The sequence below is a fragment of the Coenobita brevimanus genome, chromosome 2, assembly GCF_032717465.1.
Source record: "Coenobita brevimanus isolate Jiangsu-jjx chromosome 2, ASM3271746v2, whole genome shotgun sequence".
NCBI classification, from domain to species: Eukaryota; Metazoa; Arthropoda; class Malacostraca; order Decapoda; family Coenobitidae; genus Coenobita; species Coenobita brevimanus.
The window spans coordinates 22,382,161-22,398,535 of record NC_136955.1 but is presented as its reverse complement, the minus strand read 5'-3'; the positions used below and the strand labels follow the sequence as shown (position 1 = coordinate 22,398,535).

Here is a 16,375-nt window from a genome sequence, read left to right as displayed (position 1 = left end):
GTCTCACTTCCTGTTACCCATGGTGAGCACAGGGCAACAAACATTAATGCATAGCTAAAGGAAGAAGTACGCGAAAAACATGCATATGATGCAACATTCATTTTTTTTTTTTTTTTTTGATAAGATGATCTGCACTTCCGCAGAAAAGCGTTTATACAATATGAATCCACGATTTCGTAAAAAATAAACTTATCGAAATGACTTTGTTACTCTGTTCTAGCTGACACATGACACTTCAATTCAACTTAGAGAGAAAACTGGAGCCTAATAGTAATAATACTGCCACCGTTAATCCTATCACGGTTGGAATAAGTTTAATAATTTTGTTACTGCTCTCAACAGCCAGTTTTGTACACCTGAGAGTGAGTGTCAGGAAGCCGGGTCTTAATAATTATGATGAATGAGGAATAGATCAAGGAAAGCATTTGCTATATTTACCTGACCCTCTAAAGGGCTAGACTAAAGTATGTCAATCAATAATATGTGCGATTAGGATAAAGATGGGAGGAGGGGAAGGGGCCATATACACTCATTCCTCAGTTCATAAAGACACATGAGAGTAGTCAGTCATGGGTCCTGCCGACGGCGGTGTTCTACTGATGCCAGACGTCAGGAAGCTGAGAATTTATTCGCAGTTGTTGCTATTCTATTACTTGTTTGTATTTGTATCTTTAAGTGAAATATATGCAATATATATAATATGTATTATACTGCTGAAGTTTCTGAACACGATTCACATAAGATATCTACTCCTACAGTACAGTATAACAACAAGCAGGCCGCTAAGTGCTCGTTCCTCCTGAGGGCAATACCCTCCAAATCAACTTTCAAATCACATATGTTTGCACAATAAGATACAGAAGGCGAAACAAGATGGATAAAAATATTTCGCTGAGGAATACAGAGTTGCCAAAACAACTGGCAGCTTTGTTCATGCATTCATCCATTTATGGAATTTTCAGTTAGCGGGCATGGCGAACTCGAAGGCTAACGTTAAAAATAGGGATGGGTTAAACAATACTACCTGCCATGCCGCCCTGCGAGACACACCCTGACACAAAACTTGATTTAGACCTACTCGGACATACTGGGCATGCCCATGCGAAATTACAGCTCATTCCATCCAGCAGTATGACCTGTATAGGGTTCCCAATGTCTAGCAAAAAATCTGGCACAAAAGTGAGCGTGGCTCGCTCGCAACTGACTGCATGGAGTTATAATTAACACCTTCTTTATCTGCTCATCGATCTGCGTCTTTTGATGAATAGCACATCGAAATTGGAGGGGGGTCAAATGTGAACACACACACACACACACAGTCACGAATTTGCGTGAGGGTATTTATAAATTTGTGACATTGTACTTTAGTGAGAAAACCACGAATTCTAGTGGAATTCCCACTGGGCATCACTCAGTTCAACCGTCCTCGTATTCACTCGATCAGGATGGTTTTCAGAACATTTGTCACTGTTTCACAAGTGACCATTCTTACCCACGACATTAGTGCTTTCACTGAGTGATTTATTGTGAGCATATATCGTTCATTTTCTTTCCGTTATCCGTTGAAGTTAGGCCACGCCCTACTTCCGGCAAACACGGCCAGCCCCTACCTCTTTTTCCCGTTTGAATTTAGTCAGCTTTGAGTCGCCGCGAGTGTAGGACCATTTGTGCCTTGCATAGGGTAGCGCCTCCATTGTACAGCGAGTTCCTGAATCTCCACTTAGACGGTGAATTGGCGAAGCAGGCTTAGTGAATAGCAATGTTTTGATGTTCATCACAGGCGCCCAGACTACTCGTTTGGCTCCCCTCCACTGACCAGTATTTCTGTTTGTTTTTCTAGGCTTAAGTGTGTTTAGCTTTTGAGTGAGCGAGTGAGTGTATTCTTCTTGTTATTTTGAATTAATTATCGAGATTCATATAATGTAAATTTATTTCACTGTATTCAATAAATTTACAGTTCTTTTCTTTGAGCTTAATGTAATTAAACTCGTGTTTTGTTTTTCCTCATTAAGCTTATTTTAGTTGCTGCTCCTAGTTTGCACAAACCCATTACATTATCCTTAACCGGTACTTAGGCCAGTTCTTTCGTATCAAATTTAAATCCGTTGTGCCAGCCAGGAGTTAAGCATCAGCAAGAACCTGTTTTATTATTATTAGCATTAGTTATTGATTGTCAGGGGTGAAATCACTTTCTCAAGAGGCTAACAGTACTAACAAACAGCACGCATGAGTAATTAGAGTCTGCTGTGTACTGTTGAGAAAGTTTATAAATTCTCGTCCTTAGAGAATCGGCGAAGTAAGCTGGCATAAAGTAAAACTTACTGATAGATTTTCACAAGTTCATTCCTTGTCTCTGTTTTCAAGTAACATCCAGCATTATTAATTCATAATTTCACAACCCCCCCGTGACTTCTAGCTACCTCGCCTGGATACTAACTCCTAGCTCTAAAGTTATTTACGAGATAATACTCACTCCCTCACACTTACGTAGATTAAAATCTATAGGCACTATCTTACTGGTGGTTATTGATTCATTTCTATTAATTTCACGTAATAGTTTTCACAGTCAGTTGTATTTTTTAAAATTTTCTTTCCTTACCAGTTTAACTAGATAAAACTGGTCACCACCAACCTGTGCCTATATTCTTTACTTTTGATTATTGGCATTTCTCTGCAAAAATAGCAGTCAGTACTCAGTCTTTAGCTCACTCAGCCTTAATTTAGTTAGCATCATGACTACTAATATATATGTACAAGAAGCCAAAGATATGGGGCTTAGCGACCCCGATCAAATAAAAGAATATGTACTCTCTCGGTTTAGTTACGAGCAGCAACGTGAGAATGATGTTCACGAAGAGCATCGAATTCAATGTGAACACAAGCGAGAACAACGCGAATACGAGTAAGAACAACGTGAGCACGAGTGAGAACAACGTGAAAGAGAATGCAAATATGAGTGAGAACAATGAGAGAGAGAACGAGAACACGAACGTGCTGAGCGTGAGGCACATGAAAAACATGAACTTGAGATGCTGAAGCTCAAGTGAGACTCCTTGGCTTCAGACGCATCTGGTGCAGTTAACCCAAGCTCCACGAGTGCTCTCCCTGCCTATGTTCTGGTGACCCCACACATCAAGCTTCCTCTATACAAGGAAGGCGAGCGAATTGAGCTATTCATAGCTCGTTTCGAAGACATGACTCAACTGTACTAGTTGGATGAGGCAGCTATGCAGCTCCAATTTCTTAGCTTGTTTGAGGGCCCTGCCCTCTATATTCTCCACAGAATTCCTGGTGACAATTTCACGTATGAAATGATGAAGGCCGCACTCATCAAAGCTTATGGTCTTGCAGTTGACAATGCCAGGAGTCAGTTTATAACGGCGCATCTACAAGAAAAGGAGACTGCTGTTCAGTTTCTTGATCGGCTTACTGCTTACTTAGACGAGTGGATGGAGAAAGATGAAACTCCTCCCACGTGAGAGGGGATAATTGACCTTATGCTGTGCACGCAGCTAGAAATGTTGTGGCCTGCTGAGCTTATGGCTTACCTTAAGATCTGCCAGGTAAGGGATGCCAGCCAAATGGTGGAGAAGGCTGATGCATTCTTCACTGTGTACAGGTATCAAGCTTGTAAGCAACACACCTGGAACAGGAAAGCTGACAAATCTGGGAAACCATCTCAGAGTGAACCCCAGCAACAAGACTGTTCTCCAAATAATGGCCAAGGTCCAAACAAACCGCAAAAGAAGGACCAGGGGCAAAATACCCAGAAACCTGAGTGGAAGGGGTATAACAAGTACCCTAACCAGCAGCAGTATCAGCCACGCAATCGACCATCAGGACAATCCTTCTCAGCACCACCCCTAGTGTATTGCAGGCAGGAGGCAAACACAGCCTTCATTCCTCAAGAGTAGCACTGTGGTGTCGTCCCTAGCAGTACGGGTACTTCCCCACAGTTCACTAGTCCCACAGCGACAGCGAACCCTCCTCCACAGATGGTCAGCGCTCCATCTCCCCAGACAGTGAGTACGACCCTTCAGGTATCTAATTCTCAGGGCACCATGTTTGCCACATCATTCATTCAGTAGCCTCATCAGTGGCTGGCTGCTTCCTCCAGAGGCCCTCCCACAGGTAACAGTGCCTTCCTTGTTCAGCCAGGGTTTGTGGGAGGCTTTCCTGTAAAGGTCCTGAGAGACAATGGTTCCTCAGGTTGCTCTGTCAGGCAGAGTCTAGTTCGGCCTGAGGAGTACACAGGTCGACACATCCAAGCTAACCTTATTGATGGATCAGTGAGATTGTTCCCTGAGGCACATATCCAGGTGGCATCTCCATTTTACACTGGTACGACAGTCACAGTTGTCATGCCAGAACCTTTGATTGACCATATAATAGGCAACATACAAGGTGCCAAGTATAGTTGCACCATAGATGACACTATCCAGAATTCAGCTGCAGTAACACGAGCCATGGCCAAGGCTCCAAACTGTGTCACCCCAGTGACCATTGCATTACCGCAAGATCTGATTTGTAGCCAAGATGTTGTCCAAGAACAACATTCTGACCCCAACACTTGCTGCCGTGCGGAAGAAACAAAAGGTTAGAGTGATTAAGTATTCACAGGGAGGCCAAGGCAAGTTCCTTCGTAAACAAGGACAGCTCTACTGTGAGTCACGAACACCCAAGGGTGAGGTTCGACTGCATTTTGTAGTTCCTGCTAAGTATCACCAAGTAGTGTTAGAATGAGGTCATTGTTCAGCCTTAGGAGGTCACATGGGCAAAAGGAAAACCCAGGGCGGTATCTGTGCTGACTTTTTCTGGCCAGGAATGGGACAAGAAATAGATAGCTTTGTGCGCTTCTGCAATGTGTGTCAATGTACCACCAATCAGGGACATGTCCTTCCTGTGCCATTTGAATCCACACCCATAATCTCAGAGTCAGTTGAGAGAGAGGGCAGTGGTAATGTGGGTGCAGACCTGACATCTCGCCCGTTGGTCCCACAGGACACATTACGTCCAGGGCCTGTACATACATGTATGCTGTAGGTTAAGGGGGAAGTTCAAGAACCCCGCAGAGGCAATTCAAGGCTGTGTTTGAATTACCTTGTGGTGTCTCGAGCTGTGGGCCTCTCTGAGGATTCCCGGAGAAAGCACATTATCCACATGAGTGTTCACACCTACGCTGGGTGTTAAAATGTGACCTGCCCGAGACTGTAGGGATTCTCAGTTTGCTGTTATTAATCATAAGTGTACAGTTAGGTTTAAACTGCCCATTCTGAGAGATTTGAGCAATCCAAGGACTACATTTCCTGGTTAATAATGTATCCATTAACAAAATAATAGTGTACTTTTTGCAACATACGTACTGACTGCTAGGCAGTGAGAGAGAAATTGTAATTTAATAAAAATTGTTTGTCGCACTGACACTTTTGATGCTCCACTTTGATTGCTTTCGCAGGTGCAGCTGGCAGGTGTAGCAATTTTGTCATGCAGACCAGCTGATCATCTCTGCTGCATGCTGCTGCCTCTTCTCTTCTGCCTCATCGTCTCTAATTACTATTGATTTGTATTATATAATTTTACATGCAGGCACAGTTACACCACAACTGTCACACCTACACCGTGTATTACATACATCACTCTACATAATAGTTAGTTGTTAATGTAAATGTAGTGAACTTTTCGCTCAGTTTGACCTGAGTGCAGGATTTTTCACCGCCGTCACGGAGTTTTTTCCTCAGGCTTGCTTGTATTAACGTAAATACGAGTTTTTTTTCGCTCATTGGCGACTGTGATTTTCTCCTGTAGCAGGATAGTACACGCACCACAGTGTGAATCTTGTGTGACTGAGTTAGGATTTATATGCATCTATATCGAAAATTTTTCTGAACAAAAATTTGATTTTGGTGGGGAGTAATGTCACGAATTCGCGAGAGCCCATTTATAAATTCGTGACATTGTACTTTAGTGAGAAAACCACGAATTCTAGTGGAATTCCCACTGGGCATCACTCAGTTCAACTGTCCTCGTATTCACTCTATCGGGATGGTTTTCAGAACATTTGTCGCTGTTTCACGAGTGACCATTCTTACCCATGACATTAGTGCTTTCACTGAGTAATTTTATTGTGAGCGTATATCATTCACTTTCTTTCCGTTGTCCATTGAAGTTAGGCCACGCTCTACTTCCGGCAAACACGGCCAGCCCCTACCTCTTTTTTCCATTTGAATTTAGTCAGCTTTGAGTCGCCGCGAGTGTAGGACCGTTTGTGCCTAGCGTAGAGCAGCGCCTCCATTGTACAGCTAGTTCCTGAATCTCCACTTGGTGAATTGGCGAAGCAGGCTTAGCGAATAGCAGCATTTTGATGTTCATCACAGGCGCCCAGACTACTCGTTCGGCTCCCCTCCACTGACCAGTAATTCTGTTTGTTTTTCTAGGCTTAAGTGTGTTTAGCTTTTGAATGAGTGAGTGTATTCTCCTTGTTATTTTGAATTCATTTTCGAGATTCATATAACGTAAATTTATTTCACTGTAATCAATAAATTTACAGTTCTTTTCTTTGAGCTTGATGTAATTAAACTCGTATTTTATTTCTCCACTTTAAGCTTATTTTAGTTGCTGCTTCTAGCTTGCACAAACCTTTTACATTATCCTTAACTGGTACTTAGGCCAGTTCTTTCGTATCAAATTTAAATCCGTTGTGCCAGCCAGGAGTTAAGCATCAGCAAGAACCTGTTTATTATTATTAGCATTAGTTATTGATTGTCAGGGGTGGAGTCACTTTCTCAAGAGGCTAACAGTACTAACAAACAGCACGCTTGAGTAATTAGTCTCTGCTGTGTACTGTTGAGAAAGTTTATAAATTCTCGTCCTTAGAGAATCGGCGAAGTAAGCTGGCATAAAGTAAAACTTACTGATAGATTTTCACAAGTTAATTCCTTGTCTCTGTTTTCAAGTAACATCCAGCATTATTAATTCATAATTTCACATCCCCCCATGACACACACACACACACACACACACACACACACACACACACACACACACACACACACACACACACACACACACACACACACACACACACACACACACACACACACACACACACACACACACACACACACACACACACACTAATTATTCACATAGTATTATTGATATAGGGGTGGTTTGGCTGACAGGCACCGGACTGACTGGCACAGGACTCTTAAGTAGGGCCTGAAGGGGCCTACAAAGGGCCCCAAATGTATCTAAAACAGAGGTATGACCAGGTGACATCGCCTAGAATCTTGTTAGACACAGAGAAGATTGCTAGGGGCATTTTAGGAGTTCTAGTTTGTACCAAGTCTTGGTGTCCGTTGGTAACTCGAATACAATTGTAATAGTAGGCTGGCCCCTGCTATTGTAAAAGAAATATATAAATTTAACCTGATTGTGTTAAGAAGAGAAATAGAAGAAGACAACGATGATGATGATGATGATGATGATGATGATGATGATGATGATGATGATGATGATGATGATGATGATGATGATGATGATGATGATGATGATGATGATGATGATGAAGAAGAAGAAGAGGAGGAAGGAGGAGAAGGAATAGGAAGAGGAAGAAGAGGGAGAGAAGGAGGTAGAGGAGGAGGAAAGAGAGGAGGAAAAAACAGGAGGAAGAAGACGACGACGATGGAGGATGGAAGAAGACGAGGACGAAGACTAAACAGGTTATGAAGAGATGGAGGAAAAGAGTGAGAAGACAGAAAGAAGAGAAGAGATGAGACACTGGTTGAATGAAGGAGGGAGAGTGGATTGTGAAGATGGGAAGCGAGGGACAGACAGAAAGGAGAGAGACAGAGGGAGAGAAGGAGTGTGAGGAAAGGGAGAAAGAAGAGAAGAGAAAGAGATGAGATAAAGGAGGGATGAAGCAGGAAGTGTGGATGATAAAGACTGAAGGCAAGGGAAGGAAGGAAGGAGGGAAGATGGAAGGAGGACGTGAGAGAAATGATGGGGAGTGAAAAGTAGGACAGGAAGGGATTATGGGATGAAGGATAGAGGGGGATGAAAGAGGAGGAGGGAGACAATACGGAGATTGGAATAAGGAAGGAGGGAGGACGAGAAGGAGGAAGAGAAGTGGTAGGAGTAGGGAGAGAATAGTGTGGAGGGAGGAGGAAGAAGAACGATGGGAGGGGGAAGAGAAACGTGAGCAGTAGAGAAGACAGGCATAAACAGACTAAACAGACTTTTAGGTCCTGTCTAGGTTTAACTGTAACCTGTTCAGTCCAACGACATATTTTCTGTTTTATTCTCGCTTCCATCAAATGATGATTATTTTTTCTGCTTATGGAGGGATGACTTGTAGAGAGGGAGTTCAATGAATCTTAGTCTAACCTCTCTAGTACGAAAAGTCTCGCCTAATCTGAAGAAAATTGTCTGGAGGTTGCACGAATATACAAAAAACACGTCACCGGACTGGAGTGGGTTAATAGCACAATATCTGCAGTACTTAAAAAAAAAAAAATCCCAGATAATTATGAATATGACAACGATACAAGTGGTTCCAAATTTGTTCTTTGTGAACCCTAGGCAAAATACCGTAACATCCGTAGCCCTCTCCATATGTCATATGAAGAAGCAAGATAGCAACGTCGCTCGAATGAGTATGTTGGATAATAAAATTGTAGCATCTCGGGTAATTAGAAGTAGAGACGAAGCTCAAGCACGTAAATACTTTAAAGGTTTACTGAAAACTCAGCGGTACAGCTGTAATTAGATTTTTACCACTAAGTTGGATATCAGTGGTTGAGTCATAACTAGAGCACAAAAGTGGTCATCTATCGCATGGAACTAATTATGCGTTTCGGTTTGATGATTAAGAACAGAACATACTCTGCGTTGCAGAAACAGGAAGACTTCAATGCCAGAAACATCCAAACACCCACTTTCAAGATAAGAAGGTAGCTTTCTGTTCTAATCCAAAACTTTGTCAGACTTCTCTTTCGCATGTGTCCTTGGCAAATAAATCTCTTCATAGTTCCTGGATTCATCATGGACATTTGATATGCCATGCATGAGAACGGAAACAAGATTCCTTGATGTGCTTCTTTAGGAAATTGATGGCGAAAATCTATATTTTGTGACTCCAGACCTCGAAAATTCACTATGACCCTCCCTTCCCTGGGGCCATGGCCCCCTGTTTGGGAACTGCTGCCCTAGATCGTAGATCATTCATTCGTGCAGTAATGCAGGTGGAAACGATACCTTGTGAGACTGAAATATCTAGAAAAGAAGTCCCAGGACTTTATCTTACCAATCACGTACCCTCTGAGATATCATCGACATGTACTCCCACGACTGAGGCACTGAATGATATAACAGCACTCCATTGACTCTAATCCAGTATATAATGGCAACACAGTAGCTGTTGTAAAATTACTGAAATGGTAATTACTTTTTCAAGTAAATTATAAGGAACATTTCATTACAACACTGTGTCAGAAGAAGCACAGTATAATCAAGATAAAAATTATTGCATGTGAATGCGAATGACATGCATGATTTATGGAAACTAGGTTCTCAGTTTTCATTACTATTTCATGAATGATATTGTAAGAATTTGTATATTTTACACTAATTTTTCAACAACCCTCAAAGTACCCCCTGGTAACCCTCTTGTGTGACGATGAGGATTTACGAACCCTATATTGAAAGCCCCTGATCTGGAAGATATTTTACAGGTGCAATAGAGTGTAGTTTAAAAGAACAAACTATACTAATAATAAAACACAATATAATACTACAAACACTGCATTTTTCTTTATCATATGTACAGTACAGCGCAGTCCATATACTACACACCCGATTTCTTGCACGAGTATGGTCTAGGGATGGCTCATGTAGCTTTTCCAATATCTACCCTGTGTCAGTTTGTTTCCATAACGCAATCAGTACTTCTACTGTCTTCTTTTTACGCACACTGACAGCATGGTTCAGAGGTAATTTCGTAAAGCATGCAAAATATCTGCGCCTTATACCAGCAGAGTGGCCCTTCCAGATAGCACGGAAGACAGGCAAGCGTATTGGACCGATCTCTCTGTAAATAGGCCTACACGGTATTCCAAGGTGCCAAAACTCAGAAGGTTATAATTTCCATAGTTTCAGGTAATAATTGTCGCTGCATATCAGTATGGATCTAAGAGTCAGTCGCAATGGTGAAATACTTACTGATGATATTACACTGTATGACGAAAATGGTCTGCCTCATAATTCACCCATAAGGACTTCAGTAACTAGCCTATACTTGATAAACATTTCAAAAATCGAGCCTAACTGATATAGCCTAATCTTTGAAAAACTGGTAAATTTTTAGAAGTAACCAACGTTTTCTTTTATTATTTTTTTTATGGTTTCCAATGCAAAATACTGTGCTTTAATTAGTTTTGACCCTCATTTTTGGGGGAAAATCCCCCTTTTGGAATTTTGAGTAAGATTTCCAAAAGTGGGTTTATCCCCCAAAATCAAGATCAAGATTAATTAAAAATACACTATTTTGCATTAAACTAACCCAAACTAACCTAACCTAACCTAACCTAACCTAACCTAGGCCTGATCTAGAGCCTGACATAGACCAAATGCACACGCCTGCACCAGCCAATATGGCGCAACATTCATCCGTTACTGAGCGACAGCCTAACCTAAGTCACTATATGACTATCCCTACAAAATTTGCTCCCCCAACTGAAACTAGGCTTAAAGGGTAAGTCTTAGTTAGAATAGTTCAGGGACGTAATATAATGAAAATTGGTAACGTTGGTTACTTCTAAAGTTATACCGAAAAACTTATTCCGGAAGGCATTGCTTACACGTATACATATAGGGGTCACACACACACACACACACACACACACACACACACACACACACACACACACACACACACACACACACACACACACACACACACACACACACACACACACACACACACACACACACAACGCTGAACATAGCGCACACAATGGGGGAATATACTATGCTCAAGAAGACTAGCGCCTAGCGGTGGTGTATCAGTTAATATATGCATTCATTGCTAAGGAATGAGATAAAGGGCAGGATGATGATGATGATGATGAGAGAGAGAGACAGGTGGGGGAAGGGGGAGGTGACGTGGTGAGGGTGAGATGAAGAGAATAAGAATAGGACATAATATCATAGGAACAGAAGTTTTGCTGTCATTAATGAGGGAGAAGAAGATTATGATGATAATGACGATGATGATGATAACGATGACAACGAAGACGATAATAATGATAATGATAATGAAGATAACGATAGTGACAACGACGATGATGATTGATGATGACGACAGTGATGATCATGATGGTGACGAAGACGACAAAAAAAAAAAAAATGAAAAAACTTATCCATTCCTACCCACTGTGCGAGAGTACTTAAGAGAGAGAGTAATTATCTTAAGTTTCAGGTTTCCCCAAAAATACGTCGCACAACAATCGAATGAAAATCCAGGTCCCTATTGACTCGGATGAGTGAACAAGGTCTAAGGGCAAACAAACTTTATCTGAGAGTTCAACCGGCATGAGAAAACAGGGATGATGAAAGGCAGAAACATGAGAGAGAAAATGAAAAGCCTGCCTGGGGAATGTGTGTGTGTGTGTGTGTGTGTGTGTGTGTGTGTGTGTGTGTGTGAGAGAGAGAGAGAGAGAGAGAGAGAGAGAGACGTAAAAGGAAAGGAGGAATGAATAGAGGCAGTGTGGGGCAAAAACAAACTAAAGGGCTAAGCAACTTACATGTAGAGAGAAAAATGTGACAAAAGAGATGTAAATAGTGTGGAGAGTAGTAGATTGAAGTAAAAAAAAAAAAAGTAAGTTGAATGACAGTGAGGGAGAAAAGAAGTGAAAGAGGGGAAAAGAAGTGAAAGAGAATTACTGCATAACAATGATAAGGGAACGAAGTAAAACAGAATGACTAAGTGTTCGAAGAAAAGGTGACTATATAACCCTTTGACTGTGATGCTGGAACATTAGTGTATTAGTGGGCAGTAGAGCAAGATAGGATGAGTTCCTCCTGTGAAGATGCGAGTGGAACTGTATGAAGAGCGGTGTCGCAGTAGGAAGGTGTAACCTGAAGGTTTTTATGAGTTCACTACGTGGAGAGAGAGAGAGTGTGTGTGTGTGTGTGTGTGTGTGTGTGTGTGTGTGTGTGTGTGTGTGTGTGTGTGTGTGTGTGTGTGTGTGTGTGTGTGGTGTGTGTGGTGTGTGTGGTGTGTGTGTGTGTGTGTGTGTGTGTGTGTGTGTGTGTGTGTGTGTGTGTGTGTGTGCGCGCGCGTACGTGCGCGCGTGCGCCCGGATAAAACTTAATGGGTTGATGATGGGTCAGGGGGAAGTTGATTTGTAATGCACACCAGGAAAATGAGCTTTGTATGTAGGTCAGTATGGGTACGGCGACTATTTACATCAACGTTTTCACGTATCAGAACAGGGCAAAGAACAAGGAGAAAGTAAGCATACGTCGATCTTATATACCTGGTAGGGATGAGTAACGATAGTATAAGTCAGCTATTTGTGCCCTTCTTTTCACACCATTTTGTTCAGCAGTCATTGTTCTCATGTTTCGTTCTTTTCTCCCCACAGTGCCGAAGGCAGTAAGCGGCAGCAGTGGAGGCCTGGGTATCAGTGGAAATCAGGTAAGTACGAGTCCACTCGATAACAGGTGTGTCATAAATGACTTTGTGTCATAAAATACTTTGTGGTTCTTTGTGCTTGAGTTGTAGTTGAGTTATATATATATTTTAGACTTGTGGTCGAGCGGCTTTTATATCTTGTAGTAGCTTCCCCATTTGTCATGTAGTGACAGGAGAGGTAAAGAATAGTATGGGACTATTTTTATTTGCCTTGGAAATATTAACAAGTCTCTCACACGGAACAAAGTATAAGTCCCGGGTAGCTACCTCCCTGTCTCGCTATCTGTCTCTCTCTCTCTAATTGCCAAGCCCTTCTCCCGTGACCTGTCTCTAGGATCGCTTGTCCCCTTCTGTCTTGCCTGTTCTGTGGCTAATCTCCCTCTGAGCTCTCTTTCCTAAATTCTGGTGTAGCAGGGGTGTGTCACGTGTGTTCCTTGTGGATGGAAAGTTCTCGCAGCCTGTGTGTGAGCATGTGTGTATGTGTGTATATGGCCACTAGACGCTGTCGTGTGCCTATCAAGCATTCCTCGTGTCAGAGTGTGTAAGCATGTTTAGCACTGCTCGATTCTCGCAGACACAACACCTCTCATCATCTGACTCCCTGCTTCTATCTATCTATTTATCTATCTATCTATTATGATTTGTAAATATAATATGGAGTCCTACCACATTGCTCGGCCGCGCAAAAATGGCGTACCATCGACAGTTAATAGTTCTAATATATTAATACAAACTACATATACATTACAATGAACTTACAAGGTAATTAAGTGAAATATACAATATTGTAAAGTAACATAATTGTATGAATATTGTATACATATATTATTCATAGTAAATAGTGATTATTTAGTAATATTACATTTTAAACAAGTTGTATACATATTTGAATAAATGCAATGGTTGTTGTATAACACTTTGTATGACGTGCATGTACAACAGACGTACGCATATAATTGTGCAATGGTAATACTGCTAGGTTATACATTACATATTTGAGTTATCACTTTAGTAATGTCTAATATTTCACCTAACTTGTATGATGATACTGGTAATACAGAATTGTGCTATAATTGTATGACTTATATTGTGTTAATGCATAATTGTGTTGGCCTTATAATTGTAATTACATTTTGTTAATGCAACTGTTATAAGTGTCTTGGCCTTATAATTGTAGTTAAAGTTACATAAAGTTACATCTTGTTAATGCAACTGTTACATAATGGTACATATTGTTTGTAGTTACATAATTGTACTTAAGTTACATAAAAGTTACGTCTTGTTAATGTAACTGTTACATAAATGGTACATATTGTTTGTAGTTACATAATTGTAATAAGTGTAACATAATGCAATCGTTTGTCGTTACATAATTGTTACATATCGTTTGTAGTTACATAATTGTAATAAGTGTAACATAATGCAATCGTTTGTCGTTACATAATTGTTACATATCGTTTGTAGTTACATAATTGTAATAAGTGTAACATAATGCAACCGTTTGTCGTTACATAATTATAATATGGAGTTACATAATTGTAATAATTGCAGTCCTAACATATGCTGCGGTCGATGATAGTGATGATGTGTCGTGCCACTTGTTTGTGGAGACAACAATTTGCTTTTTTGTTTGTAGTTTATGTGGTATTTTGACATATGTAGTAACACTTACACTTATTTTCATTTGTTTGTTATGTGATCTTACTCTATTTCTCTTTTTTCTGTTTTACTTTTCTTTCTTTCTTTTTTTTTCTTTTTTTTTTGTATGTATTGATTTTCTATAATTTGTTTTTTTCGCTTGTGTGCGCTTTTTCCATGTTTTTCATGGTTGCATAATTACTGGCTAATTTCCTTGGGATACTTTTTTAAAGTTTAGTTTATATTGCACAGAGATTACCGAAAATGATATTATATAGTCCCATATTTTGTTATTTTATATAAAAAATATATACACTATATACAGTATTAACTATACACACTGACCAATTGTTCACCTGTACCTATCGTGAGTAATATGTGTGTCAGCACTGTGTGGAAATCATTGTCTTCACGATTGTGTTGATGTTCACTCTTGCTAAGGGCATTTGTGTTGGCCATTTTTTTTTTTCTTGTAAGTTAATTTATCTGTTTCCACTAGGTAGCTTTAATTAATAAATGTTTAATACAGTTCTTTTAATCGCTCACTGAGTAACTGTGATGGTATATTTTCTTTATCACTTTGTAGATGTAATAATGTATAGTTGTATGTATGAAACACGTATTTTATGTAGGTATAAATGGTAACACTCGTTGGTGGCAAATAAATGTTATAATAAATGAATGAATATATACAGTGTAGAATATTTATCGTTGGTGATTATTTAGTGTTTGAGTTATGCAGATAACTGAAGTAAGTATGTGTATTTAAGCTGTAACTATACAGCACGTTTTATATGTTTGTGCAGAAGCTTACTGTCTATCACTGTGTATTGTATAAATGAGGTAACTATGTAACTCACTAATTTTTACCGCGGTGGGAATGGTGTGACTGGTGGTGCAGGTGGTGTGTTGACTGACGTGGCGTCTGTTCAGCAAGCACGCATGATGACGTCGACTTCCCACACTGGTAGCTGTGGTGAGTGAATGAGTAGCGATGAGTAACTTGAGTGAAGATGAGTGAGTAAGATGAGTTATGAGTCGTGTCTCACTCTTCGTTTGTTTGTTCCGTTTTTCTATGTCGATGTTTTCTCGGTCCTTTTCTCTAGTGATTTACTCGTTGTGGGATGAAGACTGCCGCTACTTGTAGGTGCGTGTAGAAGATTATACAGACGACGTAGAGTTGTTAATTGTAGTTGATTGTAGATGGTTGTAGTTCACTGATTGCAAGATCGTATCAAGGCGTCGTGTGATCTCTTGACCTCTGCATCAGCATGATGATCTGGGAGACGGAGGGGGCTGGTTGGAGAGAAGCGTCAGGAGCTGGTTGTGTTGTTGGTTGAGAGAGAGATATTCTTGTTTTCAATCTTGATATTTTGTAGGAATTTAATGTTGATTCGTAGACGAGGTTCGTATACGTTCGCTGCTACCAAATGTCATCAATGACATTTGTCTTGGGAATATTAACAAGTCTCTCACACGGAACAAAGTATAAGTCCCGGGTAGCTACATCCCTGTCTCGCTATCTGTCTCTCTCTCTCTAATTGCCAAGCCCTTCTCCCGTGACCTGTCTCTAGGATCGCTTGTCCCCTTCTGTCTTGCCTGTTCTGTGACTAATCTCCCTCTGAGCTCTCTTTCCTAAATTCTGGTGTAGCAGGGGTGTGTCACGTGTGTTCCTTGTGGATGGAAAGTTCTCGCAGCCTGTGTGTGAGCATGTGTGTATGTGTGTATATGGCCACTAGACGCTGTCGTGTGCCTATCAAGCATTCCTCGCGTCAGAGTGTGTAAGCATGTTTAGCACTGCTCGATTCTCGCAGACACAACACCTCTCATCATCTGACTCCCTGCTTCTATCTATCTATTTATCTATCTATCTATTATGATTTGTAAATATAATATGGAGTCCTACCACAGGTGTTCTGTCCTATTTCTTTACATTATTTTCTTTTCATGGATCTTTGGATAGTAGTCCGATGAATCTACAGCATCCGACATTAATGACACTGGTCTGCTGCCAGATATTGTTGTCAGTTTTAGTCACTGGAA

At 40.7% G+C, this 16,375-nt stretch overlaps 1 protein-coding gene across 1 annotated transcript in view; it reads left to right on the top strand.

Annotated features, from left to right (window-relative positions):
* Window positions 1-16,375, top strand: part of LOC145391835 (zwei Ig domain protein zig-8-like) — a 161,156-nt gene that overhangs the window by 116,319 nt on the left and 28,462 nt on the right. The window contains exons 2-3 of the mRNA XM_080266326.1: window positions 3,284-3,366; window positions 12,645-12,697. Of these exons, the coding sequence (XP_080122452.1) occupies window positions 3,284-3,366; window positions 12,645-12,697 (136 nt within the window). The remainder of the gene's footprint in view (window positions 1-3,283; window positions 3,367-12,644; window positions 12,698-16,375) is intronic.